A 20,234-nucleotide genomic window follows, 5' to 3' on the forward strand; every position below is an offset into this window, starting at 1 on the left:
GGGCTTGGTTTCTAGGCTTCTGTTGTGTCCCTGTTCACCTGCAGAGTGTCGGGGTTCCTACAGCCGGAGCTAACAGGTGTTTGTGAGCTGCTCTGGGTATGTGCATCAGGGTGCAGATGCCTGCAGAGGCCATGGGTGTAGGGTTTCCTACAGCCGGAGCTAACAGGTGTTTGTGCTGCTCGAGGTGGGGTGCTGGCTACCGAACTGGTCTTTGGCAAGGGCAGTATGCACTCTTAAGCTCTGAGCCATCTCCCCTGCCCGTATTTTGTATTTCTAAGTGTTCTGATGCACATGAGCCGCTGTCACTCTGCGTGCGGATGCTTTATGTGGATTGAAGGCAGACACTCTCATCACACTGATTTGTTACAGGTTTCAAGTCGATTAGGATATTGTCAGTTGCAAAATACAAAGGCTTCATCTTTTTAATACCTATACCTCTTAGTTTCAAAGTGGTTTTGAACAGTGAAGATTAAGGTGTCCTGGACTTGCTCTTATTGTTGATGCCTTGGGGTGCACACTTTCCTGCCTGTGTTCCCTTAGGCATTAATAGAGGTTACAGGAAGAATAAAGGCCTATGCTCAAGTTTAGGAAAATGGATTAAAGAGTCCTACAACCCCAAATCCTAAATATTTTGGAACCTGAAAGCAAAGTGGGGTGGGGCAGGGTGGTATATGACAATATGACATTCTCAAGACTGGACCTTTCTCAAATCTCGTTTGAGCAAACACTATCTCCCTCCCATAGCATGTCCTGCTACACAGACTCACTAGTGTGGTGCTGACTGCTGATCTGGGAGACATGTTATTTTTGCTTTAACATACTTATTACATTTGCCATCAAAAAATGAGAAAAGTGGACTTGGTTAGAGAGATGGCTCAGCAGTTAAGAGCACTTGCTGGACAAGCACGAAGATGGGAGTTCAGATCCCAGCCATGGGCACAAGCCTGGATCCTTGGCATGGGGTGTGGGATAGTGTGGGGGTGAGCCGAGACAGCAAGACCACTGGGGCACGCTGACTGCTCACTCGGGTGAGAAGTGGGGAGAGCTCCAGGTTCATCGAGAGAATCTGTTGCCAAGGCAAAGGCAGAGAGTAGCAGGAGGACCCTGAAGAGGCAGGTCTTCTGCTACCTTTGAGTCCTGGGAACGAACTGGCTTTTGATGTTAAAAGCCCTTTGCATCCTTGCTGAAAGCAGCACAGGTGAGGGTACAAAGCGCACACTGCAGTCAGACCTTCGGGTTCCCACCTCCCCATCCCTTCCCAGCAGCAGGAGGATGCTGAGCTGGGACAACAGTCTCGGTCCATCCAGTGTTGGACTTAACTGTTTAACCAAACACATACATTTTCCACGGGAGCGCGAGTCCTTACGAGTTTCTATTAAAGGATCATTGTTCTCACTGTGTAGTTCTATCTGGTTCCTCTTTTGGGAGTGAGAGAAGGTATTTAAAAATCCTGGTGTGAGCCGGGCGGTGGTGGCGCACGCCTTTAATCCCAGCACTCGGGAGGCAGAGGCAGGTGGATCTCTGTGAGTTCGAGGCCAGCCTGGTCTACAAGAGCTAGTTCCAGGACAGGAACCAAAAGCTACGGAGAAACCCTGTCTCGAAAAAAAAAAAAAATCCTGGTGTGGCAAAGGCCTGCTTGTCAGGCTTTTAGCGTCACAGAGCCAAGTCAGATTCCTATGTGTTTCTAGTGGTTCTTTCTGTGCAGCTTCAGCTGGCTGCTGAATGCTGTCTGGCTGAAGCTCACTAGAGCTGACAGCAACAGAGGATTTTTCTCTGCCACTCACTTTAAATGGTCCCTTGTCTGATTTCAATAGAGAAATTCCTTCTTCTTTGATATTTTAATTTTTAAATTTCACCTCTTGTCTACTCAAGAAGAGTTTTCTAAGACTGTGGATCTGAGATTCTGCCTTTGCTAATGATGGCAATCCGGTATAAATCGCCTGGGCTGCAGCCATGGCTGGACCTCCCCTCCCCTGCACATGCTGACGCCACATCTTCTGACACTCAGTGTGCAGATGACAGACAGACTTTCCTAGCGTCTGCTCTTTCCTGAGAACTTTTGTATTCTGTTCATGGAGGCCAATTTAGAGGACAAATGGGATTAACAGGAGGGGGAGGGGGAGAAACAGCAGACAACAAGGCTTTGTGGGAAAATGCTCAAACTTTTATACTTACATGAAAATGTCTTTCTGAAGGCCAGTACTATGAATACACACCAAGAGAAAAATGTTACTTTTAATGGAAAAAAAAATTTGTTTAGGGCTTGAGAGATGGCTCAGTGGTTAAGAGCACTGGCTGCTCTTCCAGAGGACCCTAGTTCGATTCCCAGCACCCACATGGTGGTTCATAAACATCTGTAAACCCAGTCTCAGGAATTCAGTTCCCTCTTTTGGTCTCTCCAGGTACCAGGCACCAGGCACCCAAGTGGTTCCCAGACACACATGCAAACAAAATGCCCATAGATCTTTCCTCTGTAAAGAGCATGTCTCTTTAGCTTTTAGACAGGTTCCTTCAGTACAGAAAGTCTTTCTCTGTTGCAGAGATCAGGGTTTTCTTGGAGCAAATATCTTCATCCTCTAGTCCATAGTCCCCTTATATAATCACTGCAGATGTGACTGGATTTGGAATCCACCAGGAGATCAGAAAAATACACCTCTTGGTGTGCCTTTGAAAGCATTTCCAGAGAAGATTAACTGTGTGTGAGCATCTATATGTGCGTGTGTGTGCATGCATGCATGTACATCCTGACTGTGGGTGCCAGCATCCTTGGGCTGGGTCTCAGATGGAAACAGGAGGAAAGAGCAGAGAGTGCTGACCTCCCTCCTTCTCTGCAATAACCATGGAAAGAGCGAGCAGATTGGAGCCTCCTTTAAGTCAGGTGTTTTGGTCAGAATGACACAAGGGTAACTGCTGAAGTAATGGATGTGTGACCTTTTCATCCGTTCCGCTCTCATCTGCTAGGGAATGACAAGGGCAGTTCAGAGCCTGACCTGTGTGCTCAGATCAGCTGGACAGTTTTAGAACGTCCGCCAGAGACCATCTCTGCCTAAAAATGCCTTCTGGGCCTCTTAGAGTTTGCTGCCCTCTCACTGAGGTCTGTGAGGAGCCCATCTGGTCTATTCTCTGCTTTGTCTGTTGCTAGTTCCCCAACACTGTCTCCAGCCAAGGTTTGACGTTTTTTATGGCATTTTAAGTCTCTTCATTATGTCAACCTCTTCACGTCAACCTGCCCTCTCTGTCTTTTGTCCCAAATCCACAAAGAACAGGGATTGTCCTGAATTCCTGAAATCATGCTTATGGTCTTTCTTTGTAGACGGGCACTAGTCCCTTCCTAACTGCCTAGCCAGCGCATTATTCCTGGCATGTTTAGGTGCAGAGCACCTGACAGTCAAATTCCCCATATTTGGTTGGCTTTTCCTTAGATCAGAAATCAGCAAATTACTGTCCATGGTCTGTCTGTCCCCCAGATCACAGGGATTTTACATCAAAAGGGTTATAAAAAAGTTAACAAAATTATTATGTGACTAAGACTCTTTGAAGTATACAAAGTCTAAAGTATTTATTTTTTGAAATTTTTTTTTATGTGTATAAGTGCATGTGTGTAAGTGTACTATGTGCATGCCTAGGGCTGTGGAGGTCAGAAGGAGGCTTCAAGTACCCTGGGACTGGGTTACAGGCAGTTATGAGCTACCACGTGGGTGCGGAGAACTGAACCTGGGTCCTCTGCAAGAGCAGGCTGCTGTGGAATAATCCTCCTGTACACTGTAAAGATTTGTCACTTGAATTGGTTTAATAAAACACTGATTGGCCAGTAGTCAGGCGGGAAGACCAAACTAAGAATGCTGGAAAGAAGAAGGGCTGACAAAGGGATGCAGAGGGAGCAAAAGATGAACATGGTAATAAAGGTACCGCCACGTGGCAAAGCATAAATAGAAATATGGGTTAATTTAAGTGTAAGAGTTAGCTAATAACAAACCTGAGCTATTGGTTGAGCATTTATTAGTAATATTAAACCTTCAAGCCAATTGTTTGGGAAGCAGCCTCTGGGTATTGGGAACAGGTGGACAGGAGAGAAACATCTGTCTATAGCAGGTAGTTCTTAAATGTAAGCCTCTCTCTGGACCCTTACAGTATTTCTGATTCAGTTTTTTAGATAGAAAAATACATCTACTTCTGAATTAGCTGTCCTCAAGGATACAAATTCTGAGATTAGGGTGTTTTCTATAGGATGCATGATATTAGCTTATTTGTATCTAATCCCATACATTCCTTACTTATTTTCTGAGATGGGGTCTTACAGTGTTGCTCAGGCTTGCTGAGCACTGGCTGAGTGAGACCCTGCCTCAGTCTCTTGAGTAGCTAGGACTCCGGCAGGCAGTACCAAGTCTGGGTTCTTTCTCATGTGCTGATTCATCTCTAGACTACCTGCTACATACACATGATACATCATATACAAGAAATGCCCTGTACAGTTAGACTGCATTCCTCATGGAATAGTAATAAAAAAAAAAAACTGTTCAAGTCCAATGCTGAGAAAAGACATTTTCCAGTGGTTTCTGCCAGAGAACTGGTGAATGTGGAAGATGGACTGTCCCCGCATAGGTGGCTCCTCTTATCCGTGTGTGACTCTCTTAGCTGATGAAGTGCATCTCCCCTCTGCATCCCTGAACACCATCAGAATCGTTCGCAGCTGAGTCTCCCTCACTGGGGGTGAGTCTCAGCAGCAATGACCCTACCCCTAGTTATCAGGAGCCAGTTTCTTGAACAGTGCTGTGTCCCTCCGAAGACAGAAAGGTGCCTGGGACAGTTAAGTTAGAGAAGAGGTACAGGATGCAATGAACACGGTGATCCCGTCACGGGAAGGCAGCAAACGCGGCGCCAGCCTTACCTGTAATCGTGCACCACTTTCCTTGCATTCTCCAGCTGGTCGTTAGTTAGAAGGATGTTCCTCGGGTCCGTGACCGTGAAGAAGTGATTGGCTCGGCCGACGAATGTGCTTTGGTCCCATCGAGGCTCCTTGATATTGATGTTGGGAGGTACTTCCCCAGACATCGTCCCGGATCCTGGAAAGGGAAGGACAACACTGTTATCACAAGCACAACATTTGGCAGTCACGCTTAGCCTGTGTGTACAGATGGCTCAGTGGGTAAAGCTCTGTCTCGCCGGCATGGTTTCCTGCGCTCTGCTGCTGGAACCTACATCAAAGGTAGGTGAGTCAACTCCGCAGACGCTTCCTCTGACTCTCTCAGGAGCGTTACGGCATGAGCTTACAGCCCCCCTGCATGTCACATACACAACCACTCTCTCTCACACAATAACTAATCAATTTTTAAAAACCACACAAAAATACCTCATAATATTTAAGTTAGTTTTGACTTTGTGTTCAGTCACATTCATAGCTATCGTGGGGTACATGTAGCCCCCAAGCTGCAAGTTGGAACCCCTTTTAAACCAAAGCAAGCTGTTCAAAAATCTCAATGAATCTCAACCAAATTTCAGGAATTCGCCACATCTCTCTCATTGTAAGTACATAGTATTTAATTATCCCTTTTCTGTAGGAAAGCCAACGATATTCTACATAAGATAAAAACACAAAGCTTTAAAGTAGCCAGGGCTGGAGGGATGGCTCAGTCAGTAAACTGCCTGCCACACCAAAGTTCAGGTCCCGAGAACTCACTGCCAGTCAGTCTAGCCAAATGTATTAACTCCAGGCTCATCACATCATGGAGAGTGACAGAGGATGCTACCTGATATCTGCCCTGGCCTCCATCTGCACGTGCCTTTGAGGGAAGCAGTGGACGTCAGTTAGTGTTACCACTTCTTGGTCTAACAAATGTCATCCCTGCTCGGAGTAACTGACAATGCACAAGAGCACAAAACTAACAATAATGATAACAAATGCTAGTGAGTATAAACTGAAAAAGAAGGCAGGTTCTTTCAGCCTGTCCAGTGCATAAACCACCAATCAAAAATTAAAAATCATCTCCATCAATTTACCAGAAACATGGAGACAAGCAACACACCCTGACAGCCCCACAGCGCAAACCCGGCTGCCGTCTTCCCTTCTGGCTCAAGAGCATTTTTCCCGTGTTTGTTCACTTATTTCTGAGTCATTACTGCTCCTTTCAGAACTGCGCTGGAGTGTTTTACTGCTTGTTTATGGTATGCTGAAAACCACAAGCTTATTATGCAAATAACAAAGAAATAAAATCTCCCCAGTCCAGCCTCCCTGTAACAATTTTTACTGTCTTCAAAATTCCTTTGATGACAAGCTTTTCAAGTTTAAAAAGCAATTTGACAGGCTATCTTTTAAACTGTAGAATTTCATACATGAATATATCCATTCCTCCTCAGTCTCTCCTATGTCCCCTTCTACATCCCCCTCTCAAATTTACGACCTATCCTACAACTATGTGTATATATAATGTGCTATATATAAACATACCGAGTATATCCATGGGTGTAGTGCTAACCACTGGGGTACGGGCAACCTATCATACGGTTCCCCTGAAGAAAACCGATTCCTCCTTCAGCAGCTGATGAGCACACCCAGCAGGCCCTCTCCCACCCCCGCCCACTGGCTCTTACCATCCTCCCACCCTGTTCTGGGATAGCCATTTGCATTTGCTTCATGAAGCCCTCCAGTGACATCAGAGCTCCACTCTGGAGCAGTTCTGTTTTAGTTCTCAACATCACATATAACACCACACCCTTGTCTGGGGCCCTCATCCCTCATCTCTGGCGATTTTCTCAGATAATCTCTGGCGTTGGTGAGTCAAAGGGGCTGGTCACTTCACACGATCCACATCTGGCTTCACAGAATTAGTTTTCTGCTTCTTCTCCTTCCCTTTTCTAACGCCAGCTCTACCCATAGCTTTCTTTAGCATTACATGAATTCTGAGGACCACTTAAGACATCAGATGCAAATGTTAGCCAGCCCTGTAATTTGTCCTCTGTCAAAACACACAAATGACACATCACTGACCAGCGGATCAAAACTGAACATATCAGTCAGCACCCAAGCCTGAAGCTATTGATAAAATGGGTTTGGGCTTGAGCAGCAGACACAGTAGGTACAGAGCCAACCCTTTCCTCCAGCTACAAAGTGTCAACAGCTCCATCTGGATGATCCCACATCCTAGTTGGCAACCTTGTTTTGCACAGTCACAGATGCTCAGAAACTCTGCTGTCTGAAAGATAAGGATGAAATTCCCCCTCCCTTCTACCAGAGGGGTCGCTGAATTCTCAGGCCAGGCACAAAGCTTCACATTGAGGACCTTCTGGACTCAGCATCCTAAGTCCCTCTCAACACTGTGGTTTCCAAGGAAACAGGGATGCGAGTCCACTTCACAGTGCAAACTTCTTTGCCCAGTCATGGTTTGTGTCCACCATAATGCTGAAGCATTAAGCTCCATGTTCTCCATAATGCTATGGTAGCCGTCATTTTCCTGCTAGGCTCGTAGACCCCACATAACTCCTCTGGTCATGATCTTTCTTATCACAGCAAGCCAGAAAGTACACCATTAGACAAGAGCTCTGTCTCTGCCGGACTTTGCCTGACAAGGTTATAACATAACATAACAACATAAAATATAATATAATAGGCCCTAAGTATAAATTAGAACAATTTATAACACGCAATTATTGTGTGTGTTAAATCCAGGGACAGAGACATATAGTACATAGCTACCCCCCTTATCTGAGGGGGTTCAAGTCTCCACAATGATATCTGAAACCACAGATAGTATGGAACCCTATATATAATGTTTTTTTTTCTGTACATATGTGCTTTGAATAGGTTAATTATTAAATTAGGCATAGCAACAAGTTAACACTACCTAACAATGAACAATGCACATGACAATAATCTGTGTGAATGGGTTCTCTCTCAAAATATTTTGCTTTTGAAGTATTCCATTCCATATTTTTCGGTCATAGTTGATCATGGATCACTAACAGATAAACAGAGCCTCATGGACATCAGAGACTTTGTCACTGCGTGGAAACTTGGATTATTTTATAACCCACAAATAGTAAAATAAAGACTCCAGTTTTATGTAGGAAAGCTTCCAGACTCGCCTGCAGAGATGAGCCAAGGCATCTCAGCCACCTCTGTAATGAAGCAGAGTCAGGAATGTGGGTCCTGGGTCCCGAAGCCTGTCTTCATCTCAAGCCCACCTGACCTGCCTTCAGTGTCTGTGTTTGGGGATGATGGTTCTCAAGGGATCCCTCCTGCTTAGAAAATGGTAATGATAATAATAATAATGTTGATGATAGCTGTAAGAGATGACAACTGAAGATGGAAGGGACGGTCACAAAGTCCAGAGACTCTCACAAGCAAAGATGGCAGCGAATCACATCAAAGCCTCCCTGCTCAGTTCATTCCGACAAAGACAGCGGAGAAAACAGGCTCTAAACCACAGGATACATTATGTGCAGAGCTTTAAAACACACAAACAGGCCTTCTAGAGAGGCTCACACTCTAGGTCTGAAGGAGGCTGTCTGGATATGTGTCCCTGCAGGTGCTCCGGGCACAAACCTCCAGCTTGATGGGCAGGCACGGACCATGCTCTACATGGGACTGTCTGACTGATGCTTCCTCCCTCCCTCCCTGTGAAATCCTTCAGGTGAGAGCAGACTGTCATGGTCCCCAGGACACCCAGGATGCCTGATTTTTCTCTGGAGCATTTTTTCTCCTTTATGCTTAACAATAAGGCAAAGATTTAAATGTAGCGTTCACAGAGCAACAAACCATGGGCAATGTGTTAAGTACAGGCAACATTTTGGCTAAATTGTCACCAACATGATGCCACTATAACAGAATGGATACTTTCTGGTAGTGTTGCAAAAGAACTATTCAGGATCTCACAAAGGAATCATTCTACAAGTTCACCACACAGATCAGGAAACTGAGACTCCAGGAAAGGAACTAGCCTGTCCCCTGAAATGGCTGAAGGTGAGAGGGGACCCCAGGATGCTGGCTAGCATCATTACTTTTCCTCACCAGTCTCTTTAGCTATTTTAAAGGATAAAACCAGTAAATGTCTATAGAGCACTGGTGTCTCTGAGGTCCCCTTTTCCCTTTAAATAAGAACTTGTCCACTGCATTGGGCTTCCTCTGATATCATGACCTCATAGGGTACAGCCCAATGGAGTCAGGAACGCTGCAGAGGCCTCTGCTAGTGTCTTCTCTAAGAGACAAAGATGGGCTAGAAGTGAGCACTTTTTTGTTTCTATTAAAGACAGGGATAACTGTGGATGCCTAAAAGCAGGTGCTCTCCCCTCAGGCCAGTGCTGGAGTAAGCCAGCTCTTTTCCCATAAGAGCCGTGCCCTTTCCATGGAGTACGGAAAATATTCTAAGAGGCCACTCCCAACCCACAGAGGAAGGGAGGAAGCAGGGCAGCTTTGCCTGAACAGTGACTTTCACATTCTAGGTTAATCTGTCAAACCTCAGAAACCACAAACCCCATGGATGGCCTTGTCCTTATGGGCAGAAGAATGGCCTCTTAAGATGGAGACAGCCTGGTCTCCAGGAGCGGTGAAAATGCTGTATTCATGGTTTAGGACTTTGTTGAGGGGTTTCAGCCCCCGAGACTGATTATCTAAGGACATCCAGAGTCACAACAGGAGCCAGATAAATGAACACAGTTACAAGCTGTAGTTGAAGTGAGGCCAGAAAAGCCTCACTTTCCCAGTGCCTCCCGGTGGCAGGCTGCCCCAGTCAGGCTTCTGACCTCCAGCACACTAAGAGAATAAATAAATAAAGCTGTACGAAATGTGTGGTTTGCTAGCGGGGCAAAGGGAACAAACAGGGCTCCATTCCTTTTCTGTGAGTTCAAGTAGCTCTCTACCGGCATAAACTGGGTGCAGTAGCCAGAGCTTCCCACTCCCAGAAAGACTATCCAGCAACGCCACATCAGCATTCTGACAGACAAGGCTGATACCAAGTCAGATAATATTTAATTATTTACTATGGTCAATTATGCAACCCCCCTTTTAGGTATTAATCTCCGCCTCCAGACATAGCTTTCACTTTTTCCACTTGCATTTTCTCCAGGAATTGGTTTTTATAATCAGCCTTCCTGCCTCTTCCCACACCCCTGCATCCACCCTGACTCCGAAGTTCACCTGGGTCAGTCATGGGCAGGAACAGGAGCTGCTCTTGTACTTGGTACCCAGGAGCAATGTGTCAGCTGGAGGAGGGGAGGAAGAAGCAAAGCTGAGATGACGCCTGGGCCAGCTTCACTCTGGGTTGAGTGGGCCAAGAAAGGGGGCTGCTGCGAGGGATTGTGGGCGTTTCTCCTTCCTCCTGCCCATCTGGTCAGACCACAGTAGCACAAACTACCAGCTGGATGGTGACACAGGGTACCTGGGTTAGTGGCCTGAATGACATGTAGAGATAGGCTGCAGGGGCATCCACCTGGCATGCTTGATCCTGACTGGTCAGCCTGACTGGGAATGCCATACACACACATCTTTGAAGAAGTGAGGTTGTTGTGGGGAGCAGGATATGGGTGGGGCGTGTGAGGTAACAGGGATGGACTTGGATTCCTGAACGTTTGGTTAACATGTAGAGGGAAGCCGTCCAATGGCTGTGGTCATAGATGTGTCCTGAAGGTTGAAACCAGACGAAGTTCAAACCATTCTTGAGCCAGGATTTAAGCGGTTCCTGATGATCAGTGGTACTGGTTCTCCAGCAGATGAGGCAACTGGGAGAGGCCGGTGCCTGCCTGCAGTGGCAGAGTTGTTGCTTGGCTTCATGCTGATACTGGGGATAGAATGGATGATCATGGGGCTACAGACAGTTCAAGATGTTGGAGGAGATGCACATTTCCAAACTGCAGACAGAGGCAGAGAAAATGAAAAATGCCCTCTCTCAAAAGAATAGACTGTATGCAACCCCAGAGAATGTTCAAGAACATCTCAGCTTTGATACACTGGAGAACACTGAAAGGTGCCCAGAGAGACAGGAGACAACAGGCTGGGTGTACATTCTCTTTGCCACATCTATCTGAGGCTGTGACAGTTCAGACTGCTAAAATGAATCTCTCTAGTCAGCCAGCAAGGATACAAGAACCTGAGGGAAATGACCACACTCCGTGCCTGTGACTAAAGGCAGCAGGCAGAGGAGGCGTCCACGGGCATAGGCTGACCCCAGGGCTGAAGACAGTAAACACAAAAGGTTCAACATACCACACTGTACACTTCTCATGTTTCACAGTCTGAAGAAATCCTGCAACAGGGAAGCAGTGATGCAACCAAGCTAGATGGCCTGCAGCAGCAGAACCACCGGGGCAAGAGGGCTTGCTCACAATGCATTTCAAAAGCCAAGCTCTAACTTCTGGAGTTTTGGTCAGTGGGGGGCCAATTTTGACTTGAGTTTATTCTGCTGACGCACAACTCCATTGGTTAATTGAGACACTAATTCTTACTTACTAAAGGACCTTTTCTAAAGTGATTTTAATCCTTAGATCGAGCACCTTGGCTTTTAAAAACATTTGTTTTATTAAGAGACAAAAGGTGAGATTTAAAGCTATTTTCTGTAGTTTACTAAGAAGAGAAGTGAATTCAAGCCATTTGCCTGTGAATAACCACTACCTTTTACTAGACAGTCTCACGGACAATTTAGGATGTCAGCTACTAGGAACATTAATACTTATAGCATTATGCTGCTTTTAGAACTGGAATTACAGATGGCTGTGAACTGCCATGTGGGTGCTGGGAACTGAACCCGGATCTTCCGCTAGAGCAGTAAGTTGTAGGAGGCACAGAGGCTCTTGTGCTCACGGAGAGGAAGAGGGGACCCAGGAATGTTAAACATGCAGCGTTGTCTCTTCCTTTGAAGAGACACATTACCTGTATTCTGCCCAGAAGGCTGCGAGTGGAGATGGCTTATAGCCTGGCGACCTTTGCACTACCTGTATGACCAGGACCACACCAACTCCTTCCCCAGACCCTTTGGTAGTCAATCTATAACACTCATTTGTACGGAGGCTGTCACATATACTTTACAAAGAGTTCCGATGTAGTCATGTCTTAAGCTGTATTGTGCACATGGGCCTGAGTTAATTATTACCAGAAAACTTTCCCCAAAGCTGTGCTCTGCTTTAATATGCCTAAAATGAACTACCAGGGGTCAGACTCTCAAAGTTTGAACCAACACTGGCTACTGAGTTGGGCTGAAGTACTTCCTTCTTTCTCCACTCAGACAGATACTCTGCCTGCTCTACTGTGTGCAAGAACACCCACAATAAATGCTCTTAGCCACAGAGGCAACTAATTTAATTGTTTTTTCTATTTTGTTATGCTTATCCATTTTGCACAAGTGTGTGTGTGTGTGTGTATGTAAATGTGCATGCACACACATGCACATGGGAGTCATGTTGCACAGGCCAGAGGACAACCTGTAGGAGTTTACAGTGGTCTATTATTTGAGTTTTAATAGATAAAGCTTGCCTGAGGATCAGTGCAAATCAGCCACACTAGTAAGCAAGACAGGCCAGGCAGTGGTTGCACATACCTTTAATCCCAGCAGCCACATTAGTTAGCCACAGAGGCCAGGAGGTGGGGGTACATAACTTTTTTGGGTGGGGGAGGATTTATTTGGCTTATATCTCCTGATGCATGACTTTAATCCCAGCACTAGAGAGGAATATAAAATGGGAGGAGATAGCTCTCACCCTCAGTGTCAACCTGAGGATTCCTGGAGGCAGGATCGCCCATTTTCCGTCTGAGGTAGAGGTAAGAGCCAGTGACTAGCTGTTTTGCTTTTTTGATCTTCAGGTTGAACTTCAATATCTGTCTCTGGGTTTTTATTATTCGTGGTACAGGAGTTGGTTCTCCTGAAGGTGGAGATCCTGGGACTAACTCAAGCTAAACACTAGGTACCTGTTAGTCATTGTGCCAGACCTCGAAACAGCTTTCAAAGGGGACAGGAACTCTCAGTTCTAATATTTAATCTCTTAGCAAAGGTTCATGGAGCCTCATCAAAACACAGTTCTCCAGTCTTTGTAGACATTCATTAACAAACACAATCAACAAATGCAGCCAGTGCCCACCGAGGCTTTTCACTGGCCTAGGCTTGTTTCCAAAGTTCTTAACATGCAAAACATCAAGTTGAAAAGCACACACATTATAACGGAGACCATCCTACATTCATTTCTTCCAATGTGCATGCAGAGACCCTTCACACGGCACGCTCACTAAACCGAGCCTCATCCAAGCTTGCCGAAAAGTCGTCATGAGACCACTAACCCAGCAAACCGTGTCTGAGACTGGGATTGTGCTGACTGGTGTCCACACACACTGCTCAGAAACACCCACCCTGCCGATGGGCTCAACCTGCTTTAAAATTCACAACAGCCAAGTCACCCGCATCTCAGACTGAGGAGCACAAAGAAAACTCTAAGTCAGCGCATGTCCTATGGTGAGGCCAGCGGCTGGTCAGCTCCCTCCCAGCATCAGCCAAGGGAAACGGAAACAATGACTGAGCTAACTTGTTCCTGGCGCTTAGAGGCCTGTTTTTCACCATTTCTGTCTGGCTACTCTAGCCAAAGAAATATAATTAGCTTATAAATTATTCTTATTGACAACAAGAAAATATCAAAGAAAACAACACTCCTCATCCAACCTGACCATAATGTTTCTTTAGATATTGTGGCCCCCACGGCCTCCAAGCATCTTGGCTCCCTGAGGACTCGTGGACAATTACAGAAACCACCTCATGAGAACTGGTTATTGCAAGAATTAGTGACCATTTGGGCACTCACCTGGCCCTAAAATTAGATCCCTTAGGAATGTCAAGTAATTTTTGTATCTGCAGCCCTGGCAGGAAGGAATCTATATGTAAACCTTCCAGCTCACCAGCTTGAGGCCAGTAAAGTTCATTTGTCTCAGCCACTGTCTCTCCTGTTCTTAGCTTCACTGGGTAACAGGGGACCCAGACTCCTCGTGTTTACAACAGAACATGCCCTAATCTTCACGAGCAATTCTCTGAGAATACCACTGCCTCCCCTCTAGGGAAGCATCTGCCTGACACCATACTGGCAGCCTACAGCCGGGCATCCTGGGGTACTTCCTTCACACACCTCCTCCATGACTCCAGGTTAAGTTTGTTAAGATGGGGTGCTGTCAACTGGTGGGGCGGTTACTTGAATTGACTTGAAACTCTGTTCTGTGGCACACACGCCACCCTATCTTTGCCTGCTGTTGTGTAACTTGGGCCCTAGATGGAGGAGGGTGGGGTGTGCATGAGAACTTCTGCTTGTGGGCTAACAAATCTGAGCTCAAATCTCAGCTTCTGCCAGTGGCTTGCCAACTACATGTTAGTCAACATTGTCAAAATCTGTGTAAACATTTCTTACCTGATATTGTTTATGCTGGTTGTAATTCTAACTTTTATACTTGATATTTGTTCTTATTGCATATAGTTTTGTATGAGGCTTAGAATTCTCTTAGACAAAAGGGGGAGGTGCTGTGGGAACTCCTTCAGCCAATGGCCTTTGAAATGCTAGCCCACTTTGGGCATGGTCTTGGGTATTATGTATGCAGAGGTAGGGGCGTGGGCAAGCCCCCTGGCTGCTGGATTCAGTTCCTGTTCCCTGTTTGTGCAGAGGACTGCTGATTTGTGAGTCTACCCCTAAGTAAAGAGACCTTTATTATATTCCATTCTGAGCTAGTGTGGGACCACCTATAATTTACTCTAAAAACTGCCCTCACAGCACCCTCTCCCCCATCTAAGCCTTGGAGCCATTACCTCCTGTTGTTGGGAGCTATAGACCCCTGGCCCCTTGACTTTCTTTGCCTGCAGCTGCTCTGGGCACAAGACCCTGATGAGCCTCCAGCTGAAAGGTCCCGAGAGCTGGGTGTGGCTAAGGATCCCTATATAAGCTGCCCCTGAGCACAACAAAGTTTGACATTTGGCATTCTTGTATCAAGGATGACCTGGTCCCCATGTCTCTCTGCCTGTCTTCGTCTCTGTGTTTGTCTGTATGTTTTTAAACTCTCCAGGCTTAGTTCCCAGCTCACGTACTGTCCTGTAGCACAGGCGTTACCTCCTGCAGCACAGGAAAGCCGTTCACAAATTCAGCAGTGCCCCAATGCGAATCTAAGTCACCTGCTGTCAGGATCTCTACTCCCTTGAGAACCGCCTGTGACCAGGGACCGTGTCACCCTAGAATGTGACCGGGCAGAGCTGACATAAACCTAGTTTGTCAGATGACCCAGAGTTAAGACCTTTAGGCCTGAGCTAGAGCAGTCTAAATATTTCAGTGATGCCCCAGCTTGCGCCTGTTGTTACTGGCATGTTTTTCCAGGCTGGTTCCTGCCTAGGGAGGACAGTTTATGTAGTGACCTATCTGAGAACTGAATCAACCCCAGTAGTTTACAGAACAGGAGCCTCACCAAGTGAAGGTGACTTGGATTCTCTAACCCCACAAAGTGGGAGTTAGTTTTCACCCTAAATCTCATTTTTCTAATGAAGAAACTGGACAAGCAGTCTAGTTCACAGGGTTGGTAGGATCACCAAGTAGAGGGCTATATTGACCTCATAATCAGAAATCGCCAAAGGTAGGGGCCACTGAGAGAGCCATGCTGGAGGGCGGAAGTTGCTGTCCTCACTGATGGCTGCTGACGGAGAATGGAGCAAGGCGGCTCCAGCTTCCCAAAGATCTTCACAAATGTCTAAGCAAAAGAAACTTTCATAAAAAGAATTCAAATTCCAAACTTTGAGATACATGTCAAAACATGTTTGATTATTAGTTAAAAAAAAAAAGAGTTCTCTGAAATTTCATAGAAAATAAACAGGGAAAGAACTTTCTCAGAGTATCGGAGACAAACCTTTAAGCCTGGTAAAGATTAACAATGGCGATCATATTACTGAACTGGAAAGCAGGTTGTTGGTTAAAACTGCTGTTCTTTGGGGGACATTAAGCAAAGGCTGGGGACGTAGCTCAGTGGCTGAGCATTTGCCCTGGCTTCATTCCCAGCACTGGAGATAAAGGTGGAGCTCACTGTTCAGTTGGCTCCCTTGAGGCTGGCAAGTATGACTCACTTCTGGGGGTTCCTCAGGTTCAGATATGGGGCTATCCATGCAGCAGTAAACTGCTAAATCCACATGGCCTCCTCAGGTATCTTCCCAAGGTGACAGCCTGGGCAATTCTGTCCTTACCACAGTTTTGGATGTACAAGGCGATCTGTCTGCAATGGATAATAACACTAAACTAACGCCAACTATTTACTAATTTCTGTTTGGCTTTTAGCCAGTTACCTGTGTGCATACTCACCCCCTCCCCCGCAGTCCTTTCTTATGGTCATGGTCATTCAGGAGATTAAACCATAGATAAGAAAGTTAGGTTCTGTGTAAAGAATTATACTAGTTTGAAGAGCATGGTGAGATGCCTCAGTGGTTAAGAGCACTGACTGCTCTTCCAGAGGACCTGGGTTCAGTTCTCAGCACCCACCATATCAAGTGGCTCATAACTGCCTGCAAATTGCACACAATCTCATGCAGCTGCACACACATGTACATAAAATTAGTAACATTAATAATAATTTTTTTAATAAGAGCATGTCCAGTTGTAATGGGTTTGTGCTGCAAATCCATTTCCTTGCTTTCAAGGACAGTGCTGGGTGCAGATGTAGGCCCTGCTGCTCTGCCCCCAATCCCCATGCACATCTGTCTGCTGGCACTCAGGTGACAAGACAACCCTGTTCATGTTCCAGCAACTCAGCCTGGGCTGTTTAAGCAATCACCTAGAGCAAGGTGAAAATATACCCAATTAAAAAAATCTATTGATTTCTACTTGAGATAATGGCACTACCCACCAAAAATGCTAAAACACTACCCAACTGTTAACAGAATATTTTGGACCTATTCAGTCAAATGATTTATTACTCAAAAAGAATCATCTTGGTGTTGGGAGTGAGTTTAACTCGGCAGTAGAGTGCTTGTTTAGCAAGCACAAGGTCCTTGATTTGGTCCTTAGGCAGGGTGGGAAGGGTAAACTCACAGATTATATATACCAAAGTCTATGAAATGATGTTACAGATTAATAGTATCAACTAAACAATAAGTTTGATAAGTTTGGACTTTGTACAGATGAAGTACCTGGGCATATATACATACACACTCAATTAGTGATATATAAACTTCCATACTGATAGATTCCTAAGGAAGAATTTTAACTTTCTAATGAATATCTACAAAAACAAACAACAGGGAAAAAAAAAAAGACTTCTTACCTTAAACTCCAAACCATCTATTGGCCTATGCACAATTCTACACAGCTAGAGCTGCCATTTCTGCAGCGATAGATACTTTGTTTCATTCTCAGCCATCAGAAACCAATAGTTACAAGGTCGGGGAGAGAGACAAGCTGTCAAGAACACTTGATACTCTGTTTCAGAGTACCTAGGTTTGGTTCTTATCTCCTGTCTCCCACATCTGGCAGCTTGCAGAGGTGGGCAATTCCAGGGGATCTAATGCCCTTTTCTGGCCACACACACAACTTTATGAGTCATTATGGCCTGGCTGTCTTCACAACTTTCTTTGCAGGAAGTTAGGAGGGGCAAGAGGATGTTCCTCTCAGCCAGTAGCTTTGGTTGCATATTCTGGGGGTTTTCACCAAACTTTTACAGAAAACTAAATGCACTCTCTACATTTTACAGACCTTTGGCTGCACCCTACACCTAACCCTTGACTCCACTGATGAAGCAATTCCTTATCAGAGCTGGGCGGGAACTGACAAACTCTTCCCAAACACTGCCATTTTTAAGAACAGGGCAACTACAGTCTTGAGGGAGAGGAAGAGGCCTTGAGGTCCCGGGACTTCCTGCCGAAGTTCCATTTGTTCCCCAAACAGCTCTCCCTTGCAAGCCCGAGTTTAACATTGTAAGAGCCACAAAGTCCCCTTGTTTACCTGTGTGCCTGCCCCTTCCTCTGCCTGGAAAATGGACAGAGAGAAAAATCTAGGCAGTGGTTCTCAACCTTCCTAATGCCGTGACCCCCTCATGTTGTGATGACCCCCAACCATAAAATTATTTCGTTGCTACTTCATAACTGTAGTTTTGCTACTGTTATGAATCATAATGTAACTGATACCAGCCACAAGTTGAGAACAGCTAACCTGCTAATCTCGTTTGCTGCATCTTCTTTGAACGCAAAAGCGGGACCAGGAGTGTGAGAAAACTGTAAAGAAAGGGTCCCAGGTAAGTGATCAAACTCCAGGCTTTTCCAGGAGGTCTCTCAACAAATCTTCACTGAGAGCATACTAGCAAAAACTACATATACTCGGATTGCCTTGCTCTTCCCTTGACCAGCTGTGACACTTTAGGCGAGTCACTCAACTTCTGAATATCAATTTTCAAATCTGGATTATGGAGAGAATATCCAGGATTTGGCAGCATTGGATGAACACAAAAGTCAGAGATCTAACCCAGTAGGCACAGACCTTAGTGTGGTTATTATCATTCTGGGGCGGCTAGACCTGGGATGCTCTGTAACATGATGTGGGAGCAGAGGGTGCAGGTCCCACAGATCTACCTGGGACACTTTGGTCCCCTGCAGAGATTATGAGCTGGAGGGAGGCCACCAGGTAGTCTCCTGACCGAGCCCGGGGTTCCAGCGTCTAGGAGCCACCTGGTCACCTGGCAATTGCCATCCTCGTGGAGACCGTCCCCCGGCAGCCATCTTGGCCGCTTGCACCCAGCAAGTTTCGTCACGCGGTGGTTAGGGACGCGTGGCAGGATGCGTAATGCTCCCTCCCATGGGGGAGAGGCGAGACCAGCTCCACGCGGGGCCTCCCTAGCCACACGCGGGAGCCGAGGACCCACGAGGTCCCCGGGTGTAGGGCACCCGCCCCAGTATCCCCAGCGCGCGTAGCGGACCCCGCTGGGTCCCCCGCGGAACCCACGACCGAGCCAGCCCACGAGCCCCGCAGCCCCCCCGTCACTCACCGCCTCCCCGGCAGCTACCCGCACCGCTCTGTCTCGCTCGGCGCCGCCTCCCGCTGCCGGAAGCGCCACGGTCCCGCGCGCCGCCCCCAGGAGCACGGCCCCGACGCGCGCTCACGACGCGCGGCCCCGCCCAGAGGCTCCTGCCTCTGCCTCGGTGTCACTTGCTGCCTGGGCTGCAGAGCTCCGCGGTCTATGCACGCCCCTCGTGCTCGCGCATTTGCTTCTGGCCTTGCTAGGAACGCCCAAGTTCATCCTCGCCGCGCCGTGTGGCCCAGGTCAAACCCACTGTAGTTCAATTTGATTTCCCTTAGGAGACTACCCTTCGTTATTAGTTTATCTACTACAGCAAGTCCAATAACCCGCTCCTTCATTCGTTTTGGGTCAGTGTTTCTTCGTTTGACACAACTGTCGCTCTAAGGAAACTTAGATGATAAAAGTGCCACCACCTTCGAAAGAGTCACTGACTGCTGGACTGAGACCCGAACGTGCAGACCAGAGGCCTTTTCTGGAGTTATGGAGGCTACTGAGCTTAGTCAGGTGGAAATGTTGGTGGCAGACCTCCTTGGACTAAGAGGAGGGATATATTGAATCCTGGACACCCCACCTCTCTTCCTCCCCCCTCCGTGTGTGTGTGTGTGTGTGTGTGTGTGTGTGTGTGTGTGTGGTGACTTTAAAATGTATATGAGAGAAACAGCTGAAGGAGTAGATTGTCCTCCAGTTACAAAATTTGGCACAGATCAATGGTAAAGAAGGGAGGAAGTGTGTTTGTACCAGGATCAATGAGGAGCTCCAGTCCAAACAGACATGCCAGACCCGGTGGAGAGATGGGAAAGGGATCACACTCCTGGCAGGAGCCTCTGCCTACAAGGCTGGTCGGAGAAGTCTCTAATAACACTGTAAAGAAAAGCAGTGTTCCTTCTGAGTGTGGAGGGCAGAGGAGTGATGTGACCAAGCCCACCGATCAAATTAGCTGCCAGAGGGTATGGAAGCGCTGCTGCCTTGGAGCCCGCTGAATGCCATGTGACCCTCTGCTTCAAGCTCTCCTTGCCTTGACTTCCCCAGTGTGATGGACTGTTCTTTTGAGCTATGTTCTAAAATGAACCTTGCTCCTCTGGGTTGCTTGTGTCAGAATGTTAATCACGACAACAGAAAAAGAAACCAAGACAGGTCCCACATTAAAACCTGGTCTAAATCAAGAAGGCAGTTTGTCTGTGGCTGCATTGGTCCATTGTACTATATTCATTGAACATGCCCCTTCCTACTCAGTACCGGTTTGTGT

General features: G+C 46.7%; 1 protein-coding gene across 1 annotated transcript in view; it reads right to left on the bottom strand.

Annotated features, from left to right (window-relative positions):
* The window catches only part of Sfxn1 (sideroflexin 1), a 41,679-nt gene extending 22,605 nt beyond the window's left edge, over positions 1-19,074 (bottom strand). Inside the window, exons 1-2 of the mRNA XM_041660593.1 lie at positions 18,956-19,074; positions 4,889-5,063 (exon numbers count right to left, since the gene is read on the bottom strand). Coding sequence (XP_041516527.1) covers positions 4,889-5,052 — 164 coding nt within the window. The 5' untranslated portion in view covers positions 5,053-5,063; positions 18,956-19,074. The remainder of the gene's footprint in view (positions 1-4,888; positions 5,064-18,955) is intronic.
* Between the last annotated feature and the right edge of the window lie 1,160 nt (positions 19,075-20,234).

Source organism: Microtus oregoni, unplaced genomic scaffold, assembly GCF_018167655.1.
Source record: "Microtus oregoni isolate MIOR12 unplaced genomic scaffold, Mior012 000011F_ref0000422, whole genome shotgun sequence".
In the NCBI taxonomy this organism is placed as follows: domain Eukaryota; kingdom Metazoa; phylum Chordata; class Mammalia; order Rodentia; family Cricetidae; genus Microtus; species Microtus oregoni.